Raw genomic sequence first — 20,643 nt, forward strand, 5'->3', positions numbered from 1 at the left:
GATGCTCCTGCAACAGAGTGACACAGTCAGCTGATATCCCCACTGACAGCCCTGCTGCAGCCAATCCCAGAACAGCTTGATGTCTTTTCTGGCTGCCAGCTTTTGGTGGTCGTGTCTGCAGACTGCTCCCCAGCGCAGGGAAGGATGGGGACAAATGGCTCCTTGCAGTTCCTGAGTTTGTTTTAAAGCATCAGTTTGAGGCTGATCCTTCCTCAGCAGTATTTATATTTCCTTGTGCCAGTGCATGGTCAGTCCCAACACAGTCATACGGAGACCTCTCCCATCGTCCAGCTCCAGCCAGTCTTGTGCAACATCTGGCACTGGTGCTTGTTTAAATGATTAAGGCATGGGCTTGCAACTAAAACACAGTAAAAGACGTTTAATTCTTCTAAAAATCAGCCTCTGCACCAGGTCCAGACTCCAGCTTTGGCTTGGAGCAAGCTTATCTCTGCCAAACCCAGCACCAGACGGAGAGAGCATCTTCATAGCTTAAGGTACAGACATTGGCATCCTTTATTTAGGCACAAAGTGAGAGCCCAAGGTTTCAGCTGGCGGGCTGAGGAACCAGTGCTCCTCCTGCTGGCTCAGGACGGGTTCTCACTGTCCACCGTCGACAGGAGATGAGCGACCTGAGCCTTCTGTGTGCCAGTGATGTGCTGAGCCATCTGGATGATGCAGTCCATGGCCACCTCGGGGTTGGCTTGGACCAGGCTGTGAGGCAGACAGAAGAGCGTGGCTGCCTGGGAGCCCACCACCCGGTGTCCCCAGCACAGGGGACGGCAGTGCCCTCACACACAGCTCCTGCAGCCACTCACCTCCGGATGTGCTTGAGCACGTAGTCCCGTTTCAGGTACTTGATGTTCTCCCGGATGGCTGACTTCCTGCCATCATCCTCCTTCATGTGTTTCTGCAGCCATTCCACCACCACCTGGTTGTTGTCCCAGAGGTATCCCTGGGGAGAGCAGCACCATGAATTGGAGGGGGTCCCATTACTCACATGCTCTGATCCTCCCCCTTCTGCTACATCCTCAGGCTTTTCTTCCCATGGCACAGTGGATAATGGCATTGTCCTCCTCATCCTGCACATACGACACAGCATGTTGCTCCCAACCCATGTAGCAGCCATAGACAGAGGGCTTGGTTTGGAAATCGGAACCCATGAAAGCTTCACAGACTATAGAAAATGCAAAAGATTTAGGTAAAACCAAGGCCCCACATACTTTCTCAGCTCCTTCTGTCTCCATAAACCAGCGCCGCAGCATGGACTGGATGTGGATGTGGCTCAGCTTGCTGTTGGCTTTCAGGATCTCCAACTTCACCACCTCTTCCAGCAGCAGCCGTCGCAGCCGCCAGTAGAGGAATGAGCGGGCATTCTTCCATTCCAGGATGTCCTGCAGAAACAGGCAGAGCCCACCTTAAGCCTTCGCAGAGGAAGATGTGTAAGGGGGAGGTACTCTCCCCTTCACACTGCTGCTGTAAGACCCCTGCAGCAGCCTCTTCCCCAGCCTCCGTGCTCACTGTGATGACGCCTTTCTCCTGCATGCGGCCAGGGGTGTCGTGCAGGTCAGCAAAGTGCACGGCCACCTGGTAATACATGGGCAGCAGGAGCTCCTCCCGGGCCTTGAGCTGCTTCTCCAGCTCCTTGCGCTGCCCCTCAGACAGTTCAGGTGTCCCTGCAGGACATTACCAGCTGTTGTTTCCCAGCAAGGGCCCTGCTTGGTGCTCCCATCCTAGCCACTCCAAGGCCCATGCGCTGAAGATCCTTTCCCCTTACCCAGCTGCTCCACAAGCTTGGCATAAACCTTATCGATCCTTCTCATGGTCTTCACCAGATCTTTCTTCCTGAACTTGATCTCCACTGTTCCTCCAGGCTCCAGAATGCCGCCCCTGGGAAGAAAGTTTGGTAAAGCAAGGACCGATTTGCAGGGGAAAATAAATCCTGGGAAAAGAGGTCACTGCTGATAGGAAAGCATTTCAATTCAGGCAACTTTATCCCCTAAGAATTTGGGACAGAAAACCCGGCAGGGTTTTGTTTCCAGATTGGGACTCTTGGCTGTTCTCCCTTCCAGCTTGCTCTGATGCATGTTAACTTGCACTGGAGAAAACCAGAGGCTGACCTGCTCTCCTTGTCAGCGTAGAGCTCCACATACAGGGGGTTGATGGTGGGGTCCATGACCACCCAGGATCCTCCCCGCAGCTCGGCGTGTGGTGGGATGTACACGAGGACAGGCTGCTTAAAATCCCGCAGGCTATCGACGATGAAGGCACCAAACTTCAGCATTTGGTCATACATGTCTGGGAGACAAAGGGACTCAGTGGCCGGACACCCTGAGTGCTGCAGGAGGGCTGGTGGCACAGCACAGCAACTTGGGCACCCTGGATACCTTTCATGCCGCTGGAAAAGCCCCTCCAGTTGGCAAAGATCATCAGTGGGAGGTGCTCACGGTTGAAATCCCGAATGGCCTGGGCTGTTTTGAAAGCAGAATCTGGAAACCAGACCTGTCCTGCCTGCTGGATTATCTGGAACAGACAGTGAGCAGCAGTGCTGAGTCTGGGGTCAGAGCCTCCAGGCACAGCAGTCAGCGGCACACAGCGCACGAGAGCTGGAAGGAGACAAAATGAGAGCACCCTGATCTTGCTGCTTTCAAGGGGAGTCAAAACATGCCAAAAGGCTGTGCTAAGCTTTATCCTCACTTGTTCTCTCAGCCTCAGTGCTCTTCCTCTGCTTCATGACAGCACTGAGATCTCACCTTTGCCTCCGAGTCAGGGTTGGCAGGGTCTGCAGGTATTGTCACCTCCACAGTGCGGGTCTCAACAGCAATGACGCCCACAGGGAGACCTCCCAGCCTGCAGAAAGCAGGGCAGCCTCAGTAGCAGCCAATTCCCCTCCATGGTACACCCAGAGAAGTCAGCCCCACTGGTCACCATCCCAAAAGCGGTGCCATGGGCAAAGATGACTTGCACTGTGCTCGTGGCATCCGTGCATCAGGGGTTGGGAAGCATCCCCTGCTCACAGCTGTACCTCGCTCTGCCAACCACGACCGTCTGAGCCCACGGCTTCATGATCTCCAGGAAGCTTCCCTGGTCAAAGAAACCACTCTGCCACGTCCCCTTGAGAGCTGCAGAGCACAGAGGGAAGAGGAAAGGCACAACCACGTGCACCTAAGGGCTCCTTGCGCATCAGTGTGCAGCAAAAAGCACAAGGATGGAAGAGTTTGCAGCCACAGGTTGCATTTGGGCACACTGCTGCAGGGGCTTTGGGTTGCTCTCACTCACTTGGATGGGGTCTCCCTGCCAGCATCCACCTGGGGTCGTAAGGGACTTTGGAAGGGACAAAATCGATTTCTCTTTCAATGGGGTCACTTATGGCAATGACAGGCACTGGACTCCGGTTATCCTGTAAGGGGAAGCCCCAAAGGGCAGCTTACCAGCCAAGTACCCCCATAACACCCCACGCCACCATCCTGCAGCACCCTTCTACCTTGGGCATGTAGGAGAGCCACTGCAGGATGGTGTAGACTCCTTCAAAGTCATCTGGGACAGTGATGTGGGAAATACCATTGTTGTGCATGACCTGCACACCTCCCAGCTGGTTATTGGATGTGTAAACTTCACGCCCCAACACCTGAACAGAGAAATACAGATAAGTCTCTGCTAGCACAGGCACTGCCTCTCCAGATCATTTTTTATTCGCCTTTGTCTGGGTGCATTCCCTCTGTTTTGAGGCTGAATTTCCATCTCTGTCTAGCAGGCTGATGTTAAACTATTTTAGACACCTGAAAGTTTCAAATCAGCTCAAGGCCACAGAGCTGTGCCCAGAGATGGGTCCTGCTCCTGGCATCACAGCTGAACCATCCCTGCAACCCAGCACTGGCCCCTAAAGCAACACCAAACACCGGCAGGGTGGCATTTCCTTAACAAACACATTCCATGAGGATCCATGGGGGTGTTCCACCTCTTCGCACAGGATAGGGAAGGGGTAAAGAGACAGCACTGGATGAGGATACGGGCCGCAGGCACGGTACCTTATTGAGAGCTGTGACCCCAGTCAGGATGATGTGGGAGTTCTCCACCTGGATGACACGCTGCCCCAGCCTCACCAGGTACGCGCCGATCCCAATGGCACGACAAGTCACCTGGGCACACACACAAGCACATGCAGGGTTGCTGGGACTGTGGGCTGCAGCAGTGATCCTTTCCAGCTCTATTGTGAAAGGGCACAGGTCGTACCATGCTGATGGTCACTATTTCATCATAAGCACGACTGGACTCTCCAGCGATGGTGCCAGCAGCTCGCAGGTTTTCCACTCCAAAACCATTATCCTTCCCAATGATGTCCAAGAGGACGTACCTGCAGGAAGGCAGTGCTGCAACGGTGTGGGTAGGACAGGGCACAACTCACTTCCATGGTGGGGCCAGCAGGACAGTGAGCCAGGATGTGGGGAGACATAGGGCAGGGCTTACCTGGACTCACCCCCTTCCTCCACATGCTCACAGTGCACAGAGTTCATGGCACTGATCCTCGTGTAGTCCTGGGGAGTCAGGTACAGGTACTTGAACCCCTGAAAATACACAGAAGGAGAACGAGCTGCACACTCAGATGGGACACGGCCAGCTCTCCAAACCCAACCTCACAGCAGATCAGGAGCAGGGCTGGTCAGAGCAGCCATGCCTATACATGTACTTTTATCACCACCCCACCGTGGAAAGTGGAGGGAACCATCCACTGGCACAGGGGATTCTCATTCTCTAGCACTGATCCCACAAGATTTCTCTCTCCTTTTTAGCTCTGGTCCTTCGCCCATTGAGTGCTCTGTTGCTTTCTCTGATAACCAAAGGAAAGGTGCCCACACACCTTGTAGGGGTCCTCAGGGTCCACCCAGGCCACCTGGAACATGTGCTTTATTTCATCAGCAAAGCCGATACGCGCACCACTGTTGGCAGCAATGTAGACACGAGGGATGCCTTCAGCCCGTGCCAGCTCCGAGGCTCTCAGGAACACCATGTCCTCCTCCGGCCCAAAGGAGCCAATCATGTGTGTGATGTCATTGCAGATGAGCACAATGTCCCGACCCTTCGGGTACTCAGGGGTCTTCAGCTTCATTTTGAATGCAACCATCCCCACCTGCCCCAAAATGGTACAACGTCACAAGGCTGGCACCTCCCAGAGCTGCAGACTGCACAACTGACAGACAAAGCTGGTTGAGGAGTTTTCAATCCCTTGGGCTTGAAACAAAGCTTGGATCAGGAAGCCACCAGCAGATCCCACCTGTGGCAGCACAGCTTCCCTGCACCCCGCTCCCAAACCCTTCCCTGCTACCTCATTCCCTCCAGGGAGCCTGTTCATCTGCACCAGCTGTCCTTGTGAGTCCAGCACCAGCTCTGTGTATGTCAGGACATCTTTAGGGTGCAGCTCTGAGGAGCCCCACAGCTTGAAGAGAGCCTGCAGAAACACCGTGCATGGGACAGGCTGGAAGAACGGGGCACAAAGCCTGCTGCTGGGACTTGATGTGAGGAGAACTTGGTGTTTGAACTCTGCACGGAGCCTCATAGTTCACATCCTTTATGAGTACAGCTATGTCAATTTGCAAGAGCTAGGAAGCAGTTTTGAAATGCTTTGTATAATTGAAAATGTAGGCAGTTTGGGCTCTTTTCTTTTTCTCCTTTGCCAACTCAAAAGGGAAAAGAGGGATAGAAGTGGAAATTCAGTAATTCGGAGTCTCATTCAGCTCAGCCAGACGCACCTGCCTGATCATCTCTGGGAAGTCATACACATAGGTGGTGCCCAAGGACTGTGCCTGGAAGCGCTTGGCCTGGAGCAGGTCCTTGGTGACATAGGGGGTATTGATGAGCATGCCATGCTGCGCCCCTTGTTTGTCCCCATATGACTGGAACATGATCTGCAGAGGAGGGCAGAGCGTTGGCTGCCTCCCTGCGGACATGGGAGCAGCTCAGAGAGGTCGTGGAGGGGCTCCCACTTTCTGCAGTACTCACATTGCCGGTGCTGGGGTCCCTCACTTCCTTGTAGAGGCTGATGTCCAGGTAGTAGCCAGACTCGTTGGTCAGGAAGAGGCGGATGGGGATGGCCGTGGCGGTGGGCGTCAGGCGGATGTTGATCTTCACCTCTGCCTGCAGGACTCGCAGCTTCCAGAGGCGGCTGCCATAGCGCATCACCATGGCCCGGACCGACTCCTCGATCTGGGTGTGGGGCAGCACAGGGGTTGCTCTGCAGCCCCGGGAACACCGTGCGTGCGATGCCAAGATTGAAGCAGCCTATTGCACCTCCACCAAATAACCACGTCAGGTTTGCTTTGGGGGATCCCCTTCTCTTTCCTCCTCCTGCTTACCAGGGGCCAGTGCTGTCATTCAGCCTCTCCACTGGGAAGAGGGAAAGCCACTCCTCTACAGCCCCCTTGGCAGACACAGTCACCACTTTCTTGCCATGTGCTGCACGAGGACAGAGCCCACCACTCACCCTTGTGTCCTCCAGCAAATTGCTGCTTACAAAGACCATGCAACAAGTCTTGAGTCACTCAAGACTGAGTGTGAAAGCTCAGCATCTCAGCAAAAAGCTCATCTCAGCAAAGAGCGAACAAGCCCACAAACGTGGAATTAAACTGCAGGAGCTTCTGGGACTTGCCAAATCAATCCCCTGCCCAAGACTGAGTGTACACTAGACAGGACCAGGTCCAATAGACTGCATGGAGGGTGGCACAGGGGATGAGGCAGCCTCCATCCCACCACTCTGATACACAGCGAAGCAGGACACCCAGAAATGTACCTTGGAAGGGTCCATGACAACGGTGGGGACAAAGTTGAGGAAGATGTGGTTGCAGTCGGTGCGAACGCTGGTGTTGTTGAAGGCCACCTCCAGCTCATCCATCGCCTCCAGGAGCAAGCGCTCACCCTCGTTCTGCAGGTACTCAAAGGAGGCCTCCTGCAGCGCATGAAGAGGTTACAAGATCTCCTTGAGGACAGGTAGGCAGCAGTGAAGGGCGGCCTCGCAGCTCCCAGCCTTGCCTTGGTGATGAGGTCTGAGTGCCGCACAATGGCGCGGATGAAGAAGCGATAGTCGGTGGCCTCGGTGCCCGCCTGCACTTTGGCTGCCCCCAGGTAGAGGTGCATCTTGTGGTTGGCACAGGGGATGGCTGTCAGGTCGAAGTTGCGCATGCGGCTCAGCTCCAGCTGGAAGGCCAGCGCCGGCTCCAGGTGCCGGTAGATGCGGTCCTCTGCAAACTGGTGCAGCGTGGGGTGAGGGAGCCGTACAAACAGACCTCGCTTCATCCCGGCTGGGGGACAGCTTTACCTCATCCCTGGCTCTGAATGTGAAAAACTTTGGGAATTCTCTCTAGGGAAGAAAAGGGGAAAGACAAGATGACGTGAATAAAGCTGGAATGCGGTGGCTTTTTCTGTTCTGTAGTGGAGTCACTTGATATAAAAAGCAATGTAAGAGGGACCACACAGGAACCACACGTAACTGGAGATGTTAGCAGCATGAAGGATAACACCAGAGATAAATCACTCATTGAATGCTCTGTTCATCAATTCCCATCTCTCCCTCCCAGTGCCAGGAACATGTATCTCTCTGCTTTGAGTACAGAGTATTTCCAGACATCACTATGGGCTTTAGGGAGACAGAGGCCCCATCCCTTGAAGCATCCAAGGTCAGGGGACGGGGCTCTGAGCACTGATGGAGCTGTGGGTGCCCCTGTGCACAGCAGGCAGTGGGACCAGATGGTCTTCAAGAGTCCCTTCTGACTCAACCATTGTATGATTCTGTGAGAAGCATAATGTACCTAAAGCCACCCAGCATTCAGTCAGCACTGACCTGCTGGGCAATGAGAAACGTGATTCTTCGGAGACCACAGTCAACAAGGATGTTTTTCTGCACGGAAGCAGATGAGAAGGTCAGAGCATGGCCAGCCCAACAGGGAGGCAGGGAATGTGCCATGAAACTCACCTTGGACTGGGCAAAAGCTCTGAAGATAGGCACCAGCTTCTCATCCTCGGCATGGTCCGCCCGGCGGAGCGCAATGTTAAGGATGTGGATTGGTTCCTCATGAGTGTTCTGGCAACGAGAGCCTTGCTCAGCCCTTTTGCCCCAGCACAGTTGTGCTGCCACCATCCCTGCACCATCCAGAGTGGGAGAGCAGCACTACTGTGCCCACCTTGGCATCCTCCTCCCCATAGATGGTGGTTCGTGCCTCGCTGAAGAGGGAGATCTCCAAAGGTGGGTCAGCAAAGCAAGAGATCACTTCATCAAAGTTCCTGCCCAAACAGCGGGGTGAGAAACCAGCGCTTCGTCCCACAGCCCATGGGGACAGCACCACAGCCAGGAGTGTCCCTGCATTCCCACCTTGTGAAGTCCTCAAATTTGTTGAAGGCCACCATGGCTCCCATCCGTTGGCTCAGGGGGGAAAAGCCACTGTCCATGAAGAGCTCAGTGCTGTGCCGAGCCAAGTCGGGGTTGGAGATGCTGATGGGAACAGACATCCTGCGTGGGGCAGAGAGGTGGCTGTCAGCCACCATAGATCCTGTGTGAGACCACAACCCAGAGAGGGCTCATCCAGCACCTCCCTCCCAGGGTTCCCAGGCATTGAGGAAGCAAATCCAGAAAATTTGCAGAAGAGATCTCACAGGGGGAGTGGGCAGAAGGGTGAGGGTGCCGTACCTGTTTGGGTGAGAGAAGGGTAGCATGAACTGGAACTCTACCAGGCAGGTGCCATCTGAGAGCTGCCTGTGCTGCAGGCTGTTCAGCTCATAGGCAATGTACCCACGTCGCACGTACACCTGGGAAGGAGGTGATGGGGTGTAGATGTGGGTACCACTGAATCTGCACACACCTGCACCCCTGGGAGCTCACTGCCCTGTGTGCCCCCACCCTCACCTCCAGTGCTGCCATGCGCACAACCTGGTTGTCGTGGTAGAAGAAGAAAGGAAGCACGTCAAAGATGGTGGTTTCTGAGAGGATCAGTTTCTAGGAGGAGAAGGCAACGTTTAGGGCAAAGATGGAACAGAACCTCTCCTTACTCAGCTACAGGGAAGGAGAAGGAACATCCCAGTGGCATCTATCAATAAAGGCTGCACAGCAATCAACACCTATGTGCTGGGATGCTCAGCCCACCGTAGGGACATTGCCAGATCCAGGCACGGACCCACACATCAATGGTGCAGGAAGCAGGAAACTGGAACCAGCAGCAATGGGGCACATCCCAACTTTGCTTTGCACAGAGGCTGACACTGCAGCAAGGCTTTAATGCATTTCTTTGCTATTTTTCAAGTTTAACCCATTTGTAGACCGAACCTCAAAGCTAACCAAAGCAAAATTCTCATTGTGAGGACAAGTGAGGTTCCCAACCTTCAGGTTTTCAGGGCAGAACTCATGTCCATACATGTCGATAGCAGAGAGGAATATGGACTCCACCTGGTTGTGCCGCAGCTCATAGGAGGGCAAGTGAGAGGCAATGAGAACCTGCAAGAAGAAAGGTGACCAGGAGCACTGGGATGGGGTTGGGAGATGGGAACAGGGGTAAGACAGCACGGTGCTTGCTGACCTGCCGGGCTCTCAGTGCCACTTTGGAGTGTTCTGTCTTACTGAGCTGTGTCAGCTCATGCAGGATGGCTGCCAGCTCATCTGTCAGCGTGGGTTCGCGGCCGCACAGCTGGTCCTGCAATGCACCACCTCAAGGTTTGACTCAGCTCCTTACTGCCCCATGTAAACAGCAGGGGCGAGATCCCACGTGGAGAACAAGGATGAAACACAGCAAAATTCTGCTTTTTGAGCCCAGTGCAGCAAAGCAACGCTAAGCAAGGGACAAGATGACCCCTCACCACGCAACTGCATGGCCAAAAAGGAATGGATGCTTGAATGCAACCCCCCAAACCTGGGTTTACACTGAGTAGAGAAATACCAGCTTATTAAGCTTCTGCCTGCTTTTGAGGAAAAGCATGGGGCTGTGATGGCTTCAGGCAGCTGAGCACTGTGGCAGCCATGTCCCGTTCACAGTGATGAGGCTTTATGGGCTTTTCCCTGTCTCAGGCTTTTGCTGCCACACTTACAATTAACATGGTCACCAGCAGGTTCTTCTTTGCCACCTGGGCATGGGAGAAGATGCTCTCCAGCACCGGGGTCATGTCAGGTTTGTATTGCTCTCGCAGGCTGATGACACACTTGTCGTAGTGAGCTATGGGGCAGAGCGTCGTGAGCCTTGCAGCTCCCCTAGGAGCCCTATAGCTCCTGCCCACGGTCCCAAGCCCTCACCTTGCTGGAACTGTGTCTCCACTTGCAGGTAGCGTCTCAGCAGGTCCAGCACCACCGCCTTCATGTAGCCACGGATGCCACTACGGTACCTGGGCAGCAAAGAGCCCGGCATGCTGCAAAGGGGTGGCAATGGGCTGAGGGCAAGGAGGGCACGAGGCTCACCTCTGCACCAGCTGCACCACGCTCTGCGTGTTCATGAAGAAGACCTCCCGCTCAGCCTTCCTCTGCAGTGTGGCTGCGTGGGTATCCAGCACATTGGCGATCTGAAAGGAGAGGGCGCAGGGTCTAGCACCGCTCGGGGACAGTGCTGCAGTGCACAGTGGCTTTCAAGTTTGTTTTTTCACTTTCCCCTAAGCAAAATATGCAATATGACCCATCACTCTTTTACATCTTTATATCATCTCTCAGCAGGACAAATGCAGGCTGAAGCTCCTGGCTAGCTCTAGCTAGAGGGGAGGCAAAGGCAAGCTGCTCACCTGCTGGCTGGGGAAGCGGCAGAGTACAGAGGTGATGTTGCTGGCGTACTGAGCCATCACTTTGCGGATTGACTTCTCCACTGAGAGAGGGATTCTTCCTGAAATGCTCGTCATGATTTCCTGCAGCTCCAGGAGGGGCAGGGAGGGGTCCCGCAGAGTCTTCATCAGCTGTGCCACCCATTCCTTCACCTGCAAGGAGCAGAAGTGGTGAAGCGCAGCAGCCCCAGTGCCATATATCTTGCAGGGCATGTGGGTTTCCAGGAGCAGAGGATGCTCCTTGCCCTGGGCACCCACCTTGGTGCTGAAGTAGGGCTCGGGCAGGCAGTACCCATTCATGACATTGGTGAGGTTGTCAAGCACGTTGCGCAGAACCTGGTGCTGCCTCTCACCAGTAATGGAGAGGGTCTGTTGTGCTGGGAGCCCCCCTGTGAATGGCTGGGCCTGGAGAGAGCAAACAGAGTATTTGTACTAGATTGCCCCCGACATTGTGTGGGGCCCCCAAAAATTGCAGCTGCCCCAATAGAAAGCTGCATCACCCCTCCAGCATCTGTTTGTTTGAAGGAAGCACCTAATGGTCAGCTTCACGTTTCTGCCAGTATCTCATCACGAGAAAGATGCAGAAAAACCATAAGTGTGAATTTATGGAAGCACGCACAGGCTGCTTATGTAGTGCCACACTGGGGAGCAGCCACCTGAGCTCCAGCACAGCCACCCAGGGATGCAGCATGGGCATGCAGTGCTGTTCCAGGACAACAGCACATCCCCACCTGTGCCCCAAAGAGTGGCTGCTCAGCTCCATGCCTCAACCACCGCCCCCTGCTGTCCTTCAGACTCACAGACCGCACTTTGGTGGGGTCATCCAACTGGAGCTGTGCAATGACACAGCCTGCCTCCAGCAGCGCACCCGGCCGCTTGACATAGTGCACCCTGCCTGCCTCCTCCACCGTCAGCGTCATGATGATCTTCATCACCTGCACCAGGATGGGCAAAGCTGTCACCCGCTGCTGCTTTGATCTTGAGCCACGTGGCAGAGCTGCAGGAATGCACTCACCTCAATCTCTGCAAAAACGCTCCCCTCGTCAACGTGGCCACCATCATCCACCGTGTACTGCAGCAGCTTTCCTGCAGATGGGGAGCGCAGCACCGTCGGGTCCTTCTGCTTTTCAAAGTCACACGTTTTGTTGCCAATCGTGATCCGGTACCTTCAGAAAAGGGGAATGTCTCACCACAGCCCCGAGGCTGCTGGGACCTGGGGCCCAGCGAGGAGGTACCTGTCGATCTCCTCCTTCATGTAGGTGGTGTAGCTGTTGCCATCATAGGAGAGCAGCAGCCCGCCGTCGGTCAGCCGGTGCACATCTATCTCGATGTGAGTGTGGTTCATGATGATGACATACGTTGTCAAGGACTGCCGGGCAACCTGCGGGCAGCAGCCAGAGACACCATTTTTTAGGATGTTTCCCCATGAAGTTAACTTACTGGGGGTTGGAACTATGTGATCCTTAAGGTCCCTTGCAAGCCAAGGAGATTAAGATCTCCTTATAGAATGGTAAACTTTGGAGAAGCCCTCTAAGATCACCAAGTCCAATTCCAGCCCATCACCACCGTGCCCACTGACCACATCCTTCAGTGCCACATCCACCCTTTTCTTCATCATATTATGATGCTTCTTGATCGTGTTAAGATCAGGGCAATGGGATGTATGCAAATGCCTGCCTTTTTAAAATGAGGCTATCAACTTCATTTCCTATGCTGCAAATGTTTAAATGACAACCTTGTATTCATTGTGTGTTTATACTCCTTCCATCAGCAGAACACATGTCCCCATACTGGGGAGCAGCCAGCACTGCTGGGAGGAGCACAGCACGGCCCCTACCTGGAGAACATATTTCATGCCCTCGTAGATGAGCTCCACGTCGACAATGTTCAGCAAGGAGGCTGCTGGCAGCACCTGGCCCCTAAAACACATCAGTGAGGTCAGGCATCACCAGGGTTTCATTTCTCGCCTGTGCAAAGCGGCAGGCAGCCAAGTGGGCCATGTGTCAGCAGTGCTGCTGGTGTCAGGTCACATGGGGAAGGTGACCAGAGGGGACAGGCATCTGTTTGTACACAGCCCACGTGTGCACCTCTTACAGAGCAGGGCAGAGACCGGCAAAACATACTCAGAAAAAGGCCTGTGGGAGCCCCAGGTGTCCTTGTCGAGGAATAACCTTGGTGTTCAAGTGCAAATCAGGAGCAAGCTGCATTCAGCTGAGCTGCTTTCCCTGAAATGCCACTTTCACAACTATGTGAAACATTGCGCTTCTCTACAGATAAAGCAACGCGCAGAAGGCAGAGCCCTGAAGGCACATCAAGTCCTGAGGCACTGCTGCACTGAGACACCACCTCCAAATTTGCAAAGCAAAAGAGGGAAAGAGGATGGCCAAGGCAGAGAAGAACACAGGTCTCTGTGCTTGCAGGAGCCACGCCAGCTTCCAGTAGCAGAACATGCTCTCCCTGTGTCCCCTGCACCCGCAAACATCAGGTCCCACCACCCAACATGGGCAGCTCCCACCCTGCACCTCTCCAGCGAGTGCAGGAAGTCAGTCATGCACGTCCTGAAAGCAGCATCTGCGACGTTCAGAGCACCACAGACAACACCCAGCATCGTGTCCGGCTTCTCTGCCTGGAGGGGTGACGATAAAGGACTTGGTATCTTCCCACAGAAGGTGACCCAGAGGTGGTAGGGGCCCATCTCCCCCACCTGCACTTTCTCAGCGATCAGATGGTCCAGCCAGCCAGTGTCGATCTCATTGCTCTGGAAGCTCTCTGTCTCCAAAAGTTTTATCAGGTATTCCACTGTGGTGCGGAAATCCCCACGGATGGAGAGCTCTTTCAAGGCCACCACCATATTCCTTTCAGGGAGATAAAATCTCCATTAATGACCGAGCAGGGCACTGCGGCACCCTTCCCCTGCTTTCAGAGTTGTCCCCAAACACTTCAGACACCGGGAGCTGCACCTGGTTTCCACCCTCCACAAAGAACAGGCTGTAGAGACTGTGTCTCCATGGCCCATCAGCATATCAAAAGGCTGTTACGCAGCAGCCAAAAGCTGCAGGATGAAGACACAGAGATGGGACCGGTGAACACCTCACCCTGAATGCTACAGCATCCAGATAAAATATCCCTGCAGGGTAGGAAAGGGACAATCCCGTGCAATTAAATACCCAAGACAATTCCATTTCATGTTGCTTAATTACTGCTCAACAGCAGCAAGAACTGCCCATCTTAAAGGCACCATAACATCATTGCGGTTTGAAAACTTTGGCTTTCATCAGACAGCCTCCACAACGCCAATAAGCAGATCAGCACAGCAGCACTATCACCTGAGAGAAGAGCCAGCTTTTCTGGCTTATGCATCTACTAGGAATCTTTCCCCTTCCAGCCCCAGCTGCCACACTCACGAGATGGCCTCCTCTCTGTTCTCTCCCCATGAGAAGCAGTGTCCAAACTGGGAATCAGCAAATTCGTGCAGCCCCCCAGCAGCTGCCACGCTGAAGTACCCCCAGACATTCTTGCTGCTGCGGAAATTCAATTCCTGCACTGTCCCTGAACTGGGCTTGAAACCCTAAACAAAGAGCAGAAGGCACTGAGAAAGAAGTCTTGGACCCCATGCATGTGTAAATAAGAGGAAGGAGGAACCCCTCTGTGTTTTATGAAGGTTTCACAGACCCCATGGGCTGAGTTCCCATCAGTGCTGTCCCACTGATGAGGACAACAGGTCCCCCTGTCCCCACAGCTCACCTCCTCAGGGTTCTCACTGGTGATGCGAGCGGCGATGACGTGGCCTCTGGGCACGGGGGGGTTGGCAGGGTTGTTGAAGCAGATGGGAGTATCGCCCCATGGGCTCTCCCCATACAGCAGTCGGATGTCTTTTATCCTATGTAAGGGGATGCCCATGGCAATCTGCACAAAGAACAAGGAAGAGAACTTGAGCCGTTAGTGCAAGGCTTTAGCATCACACATACAGCTTTTGGAACTAGAGGAAGAGCAGCTAAGCTGCAAACAGCTCCTCCAGGCAGAGAGCCAGAGGCAAAGGGGAGACACTGCATTGCTTCTGCCTGCACCCTCCATGCTGCATTCAGGTACCTGGAGCTGGGCAGCAGGGAGGTTCACATCTGCGATCATCTCTGTGCAAGGGTGCTCGACCTGCAGGCGTGGGTTCAGCTCGAGGAAGTGGAAGCTCCCATCTTCACTGTAGAGGTACTCCACAGTGCCTGTGCTCACGTAGCCCACCATCTGTGCCAGGCGAACGGCGCACTGCAGGACCATGAAACCACAGCACTGAGAAACAAGCACTGCAGAGCCAGGGCTGTGCCAGGCAACGGGGCAGTAACGTCCTTTCATGGAGCAAGGACACAAAGAGGACCAACAGTTGTCTTCGGGAAGGACGGGGAAGAAGAATGCTGCCCCAATGCGCTCACAAGTCCAAGCTTGCTCGTATCATGGAATCCCTCCCTTCCTTAGGAGTCACAGGTGCCTCAAACCACAATAAATCCAGCAAAGATCATTTTCTCATTAAATTCCACGCCACCTGAAGACCAGGGTCACCCACCTTCTCCATCACCTCGATGACAGCAGGAGCTGCAGTGGTGACGGGTGCCTCCTCGATGATCTTCTGGTGCCGGCGCTGGATGGAGCAGTCACGGCCGAAGAGGGAGATGGCATTGCCATACTCATCAGCCAGCACCTGCACCTCAAGGTGCCGCGCATGCTGGGCCAGCTTCATCAGGAAGATGGGGGACCCAGGTGCCTCTGCCTGCACCTGTGGAGGGGAGAGGTTCACACTTTGGCTCTGTGCTCTGAAATTTACCCCAAGTCCCACAGAAAGCCCAGCAGGGAAGCACAGGATGCATGGGGTAGGAGCAAAACCCTAGTGTGTCCCAGCCTGTCTGAGGGGATGGGATTGGAACAGAACAGGTGCTCTGGGCACCTACCTGTCGGAAACAGGTCCCAAACTCTTCTGCTGCCTCCACTTTGCGGATGCCTTTGCCCCCACCTCCTTCTGCTGCCTTGATCATCAGCGGGTACCCGATCCTCTTGGCCACCTGAGGGGGACAAGGATTGGTGTGGCCATAGTGCTCTGGAGCCCACCTGGATCACCCAGAGCTGCACCAGCACAGGGGAACAAATTGCTACCAAAACACTCTTGTATCGCTGTTGTATGGGCTGGGAGCCCAAAAGGGCTAGAGCTTGTAGTCTCCAAAGAGAAATAATGGCACGCAAGAGAAAACTGGCTGCTCATGCACTCAGCTTTACCTCCAGGCCTTCTTCCACATCCTTCACGCAGCCCTGTCTGTATGTCTCGATGGGAATGCTGATCATCTGCTGATCCTTCTGGTCCTCCTCAGACCACTGGGCCACCAGACCTGCAGGCATACTTGGGCTATAGTCACTACAGAAGCAGTAGGGCCACCTTGGGGACAGCATGCTGGTGACCCCACGTGGTATATATCACTTCCTGTGTGTCTGTGCACCCCTGCCCAAACCAACAGCTGCTCAGCTGCCATGAGATCCCCAGTATCTGCAGCCTGCTTGGGCTAGGGGCCCCGTGTCAGTGTTTTCTTTGGGGAAAGGGAAGCAAAGAGGGAGAAATCACTACAGAGAGGGTGCATGGAGCTGCAGTGAAGCTCTTACCACTCCCACTCCATGGCAGCGTTGGTATCTGGACTGTCTGAGCCACGATGGTAGAGGCAACTTTATCCCCCAGTGCCCACATGGCATCGCTGGGGGGACCTGTGGACAGGGAAAGAAGGGATGAGCAGGGCCAGCCTGGAAGCTGGGATAGCTCCAGCAAAATGGCCTGGGGACTGCCACACTGCAGGACACACAAAATGGGCAGATGCACACATGGAACTGGTGTCACTGGGGATCAAGAATACACACACCCACTATCCCAGAGTCCACATCTCCCTGCAAACAAGGTAAAAGCAGCAAGACCTTACCTAGGAAAGCTATCCCATTTTTCTGCAGCAGTTCTGGCAGCTTGGGGTTTTCCGAGGCATGTCCCCAGCCAGCCCATACCGCCTGGCACAAGAGAAGGAGCAGCACGAGCAGTTATCTCCTGCCCCAGCATCCTCCCTTAGGCCTTGGCATCATGCCTGGTTCCTCTGTGCAGGGGGAGTATCACTCCATCTTGGAGCATCCCTTGTGCCATCCCTGCTTCCCAACAATTAATTACAGTCTGTGAAAGCCCTGCTGGCACAGGAGGGAGGCATTGAGGCACCAGCATGATTCTAAATCACACTGACAGCAAAGCTTCGTGCTTTTCCCTCTTTTCTGGGCCAGAAGGGTCAAGGGAAACATCCATGCCAATTTCTACATCATTTTCTTCAGCTTTGCTCTCCTCATAGAACTGGTCATCCCCTAAGTCATAAGGTAAGCCCAGCAAAGAGATGAGAGACCAATTATAAGCTGTTACCTGGACTGGGATCCGTTTGGAAATGTCCACAATCAGCTCCACGTTGGCATAGTTGTTGTTGTTGGCCCCTCCAGGGACTGGCACGTAATGATCTGCCATTCTGATGTACTCTGAAAGACAGCACACAGCAGTGGGGGTCTCCTCACACATCTGGGGAGCGGGAAATCATTTATTCCTGGATCTTGTTACACGGAAGGGGAGTCCACAGCGGGCTGATCAGTCCTGGGATCAGCTGTAAGGAATTACCTGCGTTAGCCTTGAGATCTTCAGGGGTGACCATGACCACAAACCGAATGGCACGCTCATTTCGGAACATCTCGTAGGCCCAGCGGCGGATGGAGCGCATGCATTTGACAGCAGCGATGCCATTGTTGGCAATCAGGACCTGCAGGGCCAGGGGCATCGCTAGAGCAAGCGTGGGAGCACAGGAGCTGAACACGGCAATGCAGGGCCTCCGAGGGAGGGTGAAACAGAGGGGATGGCAGCTCCAGATGGAGGCAGCCCAAGAAGCAAGCAGGCAAGGCAGACACCTTCTCAATGACGCGCGTCCCCCCGAAGCGGGTGATGAACTCAGCAGGCGAGGCCACGGTGAAGTCCCGCTGCAGGTCCATCTTGCGGTGCTCGCGGCTGCGCTTCGCCAGGTGCAGCCCAGACATGCTAGGCCTGCGGGGGGGTGAAACAATTGGGGAAGCAATTGGGGATGAAAAGAGCATTTTGTCATCTAAACCCTGGGAAAAGCACAGGGGATCCCTAAGGACGTAAAGCAGCAATTTGGATCTTTTGTTATTATTGCATGGCTGGGCGACAAATAAGCAAAGGCAAAAAGACAGTCTACCCCTCTTCTCCCCCTGTGACCTATTTTTGCACTATCAACACATGGCACGCTTATTTCAAGGGGAAATACACTCACAGCCCCTTGGAGCTCAAGAAATGCTCCATTCTCTCCATCAATTCAAGATATTTTATGAGTAGCCACAATTTTACACAGTTTACCAGCATTGTCCCAAGCCCCATTGCAAAGCCAACACACCCAAGCCATCCTGCAAACTGCACCAACCACCTCTGCCCTGCAGCTTGGGCACCACCAGAAGAGTTCCTCCTGTGTTCTGGTGCAGATGGAAACCAGAGGTGCCTGACATCTCCCAAACTCCCAGCTCAACGAGAAGATACCGTTTGGCTGTGCTGGGCTACGGGGCTGTCAATTTTCATCATCCTGCAAAGGTCTTTTATTTTAACAGTGGTGAGAGCAGAGCAGGCAGGAGGAGCTGTGCAGCAGCGCTTTGTTTCCAGTTATTTATAATTGTCATCAGCTGTGCTTGCATGGGAAGCTGCTGAGTGCTGCCAGCAGGCAGCACCTCCTGTCCCCCTACACAAATGGCACAGAGCATTGCTGCTGCAGGCTTACGTCATCCTGTAGGCTCTAACTCAAACATGCAGAGGCTTAAGAAGAGGCATCTTGCAAAACTCAGTACTGACAATATAGGAGAAAGCTCTCTCATTTCTACATCTTCTGGCCAAAGGACAAAATAAAAAAGGTTGAGTTTGTAGCTCAGCAAGCACAAGTGCAAGTCAGTGCCTCAGGGCAGAGCTCACTGTGGTACTACTCACAGAGCAAAACTCACTGCTTTTCATTGACTTACACACAGAAAAACCCACCAAAGAACTACATTGTTCCCCTCTACAGAAGCAAAGTGCTCACTGCAGCTGAGCCAGACCTGGAGAGTGCAGAGCAACACATGCTTGTGCAAAAGTATGTGCACATGCAATACAGTTGCACATGTAAGTGCATGGGTAAGTGCACGCGTAGGCACAAAAAAACTCATAAACTTGCAGATTTCCATCCCACAAAATGTATCCAGAGATGCTCCTGCATAGAACAGTGAGTTGGAGGGATGGAGACTGCATGGCAGCACCTGCTGCTGCCTGTCCTGTGGGCTCAGCACTGTGACCACCACCAATCTCACCTCCTTGGGCAGAGAAGACCCCATGTGCCGATGCCCCCCCAACAGCATTGCATTATACCTTATGCCAACAGTGAATTCCTGCAGAGCAGCCATGGAGGGGGGCTCAGCACCTGTCCCCCCTGCACTGGCCAGGCTGCTGCGGCGGCTGCCCACCCTGAAAGCTGCAGCTATCACCTCATCATCAGAGGAGTTGTCATCAAAGGAGCCCAGCACAAACTTGGCCAGGGTGGGCCTGCGGAGTGCAGTGGGGTTGTACACCACAATCTGCTCCTGCTCCCCCACAGCAGGTTGCTGTGGGGGGCTGGGGACCGGGGGGTTTGGGGAGGCCGCCAGCTCTGGGGTGGGAGGTGGGCCTGGGCTCTGCTCAGGACTCTCATCCTCATTCTTGGTGTTCAAGGTGGACATCTTGGTCAGGATGAGCAGCGCAAAGATCATCAGGAGAGTGGATGCCAGCAACATTCACCACCCTGAGGAGAACATGGAGATGCTCCATGAGTTTTGCTGCTCCACAGGCTAAACTCAACCCTCAGGGGCTCCTTTAGGCTCAGCTCTGAGCTCTAACTCATCACCAGCCCCCAGCAGACAGGAAACTTTTGTTTCCCCCACTGCTCCCTACAGCACCCAGCCCAGTCCCCCAGCATTCCCACACCCCAGCCCACCGTGCCCTCCAGCATTCCCAGCCCACTCTCCTCCATTTCGCCCCTGTGCCCCCCCAGCACTCCCCAAAGCCCCCAGCCCACCTTCCCCTGTTCTATCTGTTAACACATCAAGCAGTTTTTACCTCAGTTAGAAAAACACCTCATGGCAAAAATGTGGGCTAAAATGGGCACCCGGCCACGAGGAAGGGGGTGGGGGAGGAGGGGGCAACAGCCATCAGGCCAGCAGCCCCACAGTGCCCTGAGGTGGAAGGGCTGTTAAACGGAACATTTGGTTCTGTTAGCAGTTACCGGGGGAGGGGGGGCAAGGGGGGGGGGGGGGGAAAACTGTCACCCTACCTTCCTCTGGGGGTAATTATTGAGATCGACCCAATGTGAAATCTCAGCACCTCCAAGGTGAATGCCAACACTAGCTTAGTTAAAGGAGGGCTGCAGGGCTCCTCAGACCCCCCCCCCGTGCCCCCACAGGGACCCACCTCCCCATTTTAAACCTCAGCATGCCCCCACCCGGGGATCCCCCAGTGCCACCACCACTATCCCACTCACCATCATCTCCGAGCCCGCTGGCGTCCCAAGATGAGCCCAAAGCCAACCCAAAGGGCCACAGCTCTGTGCTGGACTCCCCCTTTATCCCCAAGCTGGGACGGTGACCCCCGCAGGGCCTGCAGGCTGGGGGCAGCTCCTGACCGCTGCAGGGTTTCACATTTCAGGCCCGCAGCCTGCGCTAGGATCTCCCTCTGCTCTTCACGTGACATTCACGTCAAGCATAAATATTTCCCCGTTAGCACGGCTGGAAAACTTCTGCTGGAAGGAGAGGGTGGAAAGCAGA

The 20,643-nt window shown here is 54.4% G+C and overlaps 1 protein-coding gene across 3 annotated transcripts; it reads right to left on the reverse strand.

The window, feature by feature from the left end:
* Positions 1-481: 481 nt before the first annotated feature.
* ACACB (acetyl-CoA carboxylase beta) lies at positions 482-20,557 on the reverse strand. Of its 3 annotated transcripts, none has more exons than XM_052691096.1 (53): positions 20,361-20,557; positions 19,217-19,625; positions 17,725-17,857; positions 17,441-17,579; positions 17,195-17,304; positions 16,719-16,800; positions 16,411-16,509; positions 16,033-16,142; positions 15,711-15,821; positions 15,329-15,538; positions 14,863-15,033; positions 14,518-14,679; positions 14,178-14,341; positions 13,478-13,628; positions 13,296-13,399; positions 12,611-12,692; positions 12,005-12,154; positions 11,789-11,935; positions 11,574-11,708; positions 11,032-11,178; positions 10,738-10,926; positions 10,424-10,524; positions 10,262-10,350; positions 10,060-10,184; positions 9,555-9,668; positions 9,359-9,472; positions 8,888-8,977; positions 8,672-8,790; positions 8,357-8,494; positions 8,169-8,268; positions 7,961-8,068; positions 7,829-7,885; positions 7,307-7,348; positions 7,021-7,236; positions 6,782-6,937; positions 5,995-6,198; positions 5,745-5,900; positions 5,321-5,443; positions 4,856-5,125; positions 4,465-4,562; positions 4,231-4,351; positions 4,026-4,136; positions 3,482-3,625; positions 3,277-3,397; positions 3,023-3,119; positions 2,751-2,847; positions 2,385-2,520; positions 2,118-2,295; positions 1,775-1,887; positions 1,519-1,673; positions 1,221-1,391; positions 816-952; positions 482-711 (listed from the first exon to the last, which is right to left on the reverse strand). In XM_052691096.1, exons 2-53 carry the CDS (start codon positions 19,615-19,617, stop codon positions 585-587), a joined length of 7,125 nt encoding a protein of 2,374 aa, XP_052547056.1. In that variant the 5' UTR covers positions 19,618-19,625; positions 20,361-20,557; the 3' UTR covers positions 482-584. The 3 variants fall into 3 exon arrangements, with proteins under 3 accessions (XP_052547056.1, XP_052547054.1, XP_052547055.1); XM_052691094.1 differs by having other exon boundaries at positions 8,357-8,515; positions 20,361-20,556; XM_052691095.1 differs by lacking the exon at positions 20,361-20,557 and adding an exon at positions 19,940-20,046 and having other exon boundaries at positions 8,357-8,515.
* Positions 20,558-20,643: the final 86 nt, after the last annotated feature.

This window comes from Tympanuchus pallidicinctus, unplaced genomic scaffold (assembly GCF_026119805.1).
Source record: "Tympanuchus pallidicinctus isolate F22 unplaced genomic scaffold, pur_lepc_1.0 scaffold28, whole genome shotgun sequence".
Taxonomy (NCBI): Eukaryota; Metazoa; Chordata; class Aves; order Galliformes; family Phasianidae; genus Tympanuchus; species Tympanuchus pallidicinctus.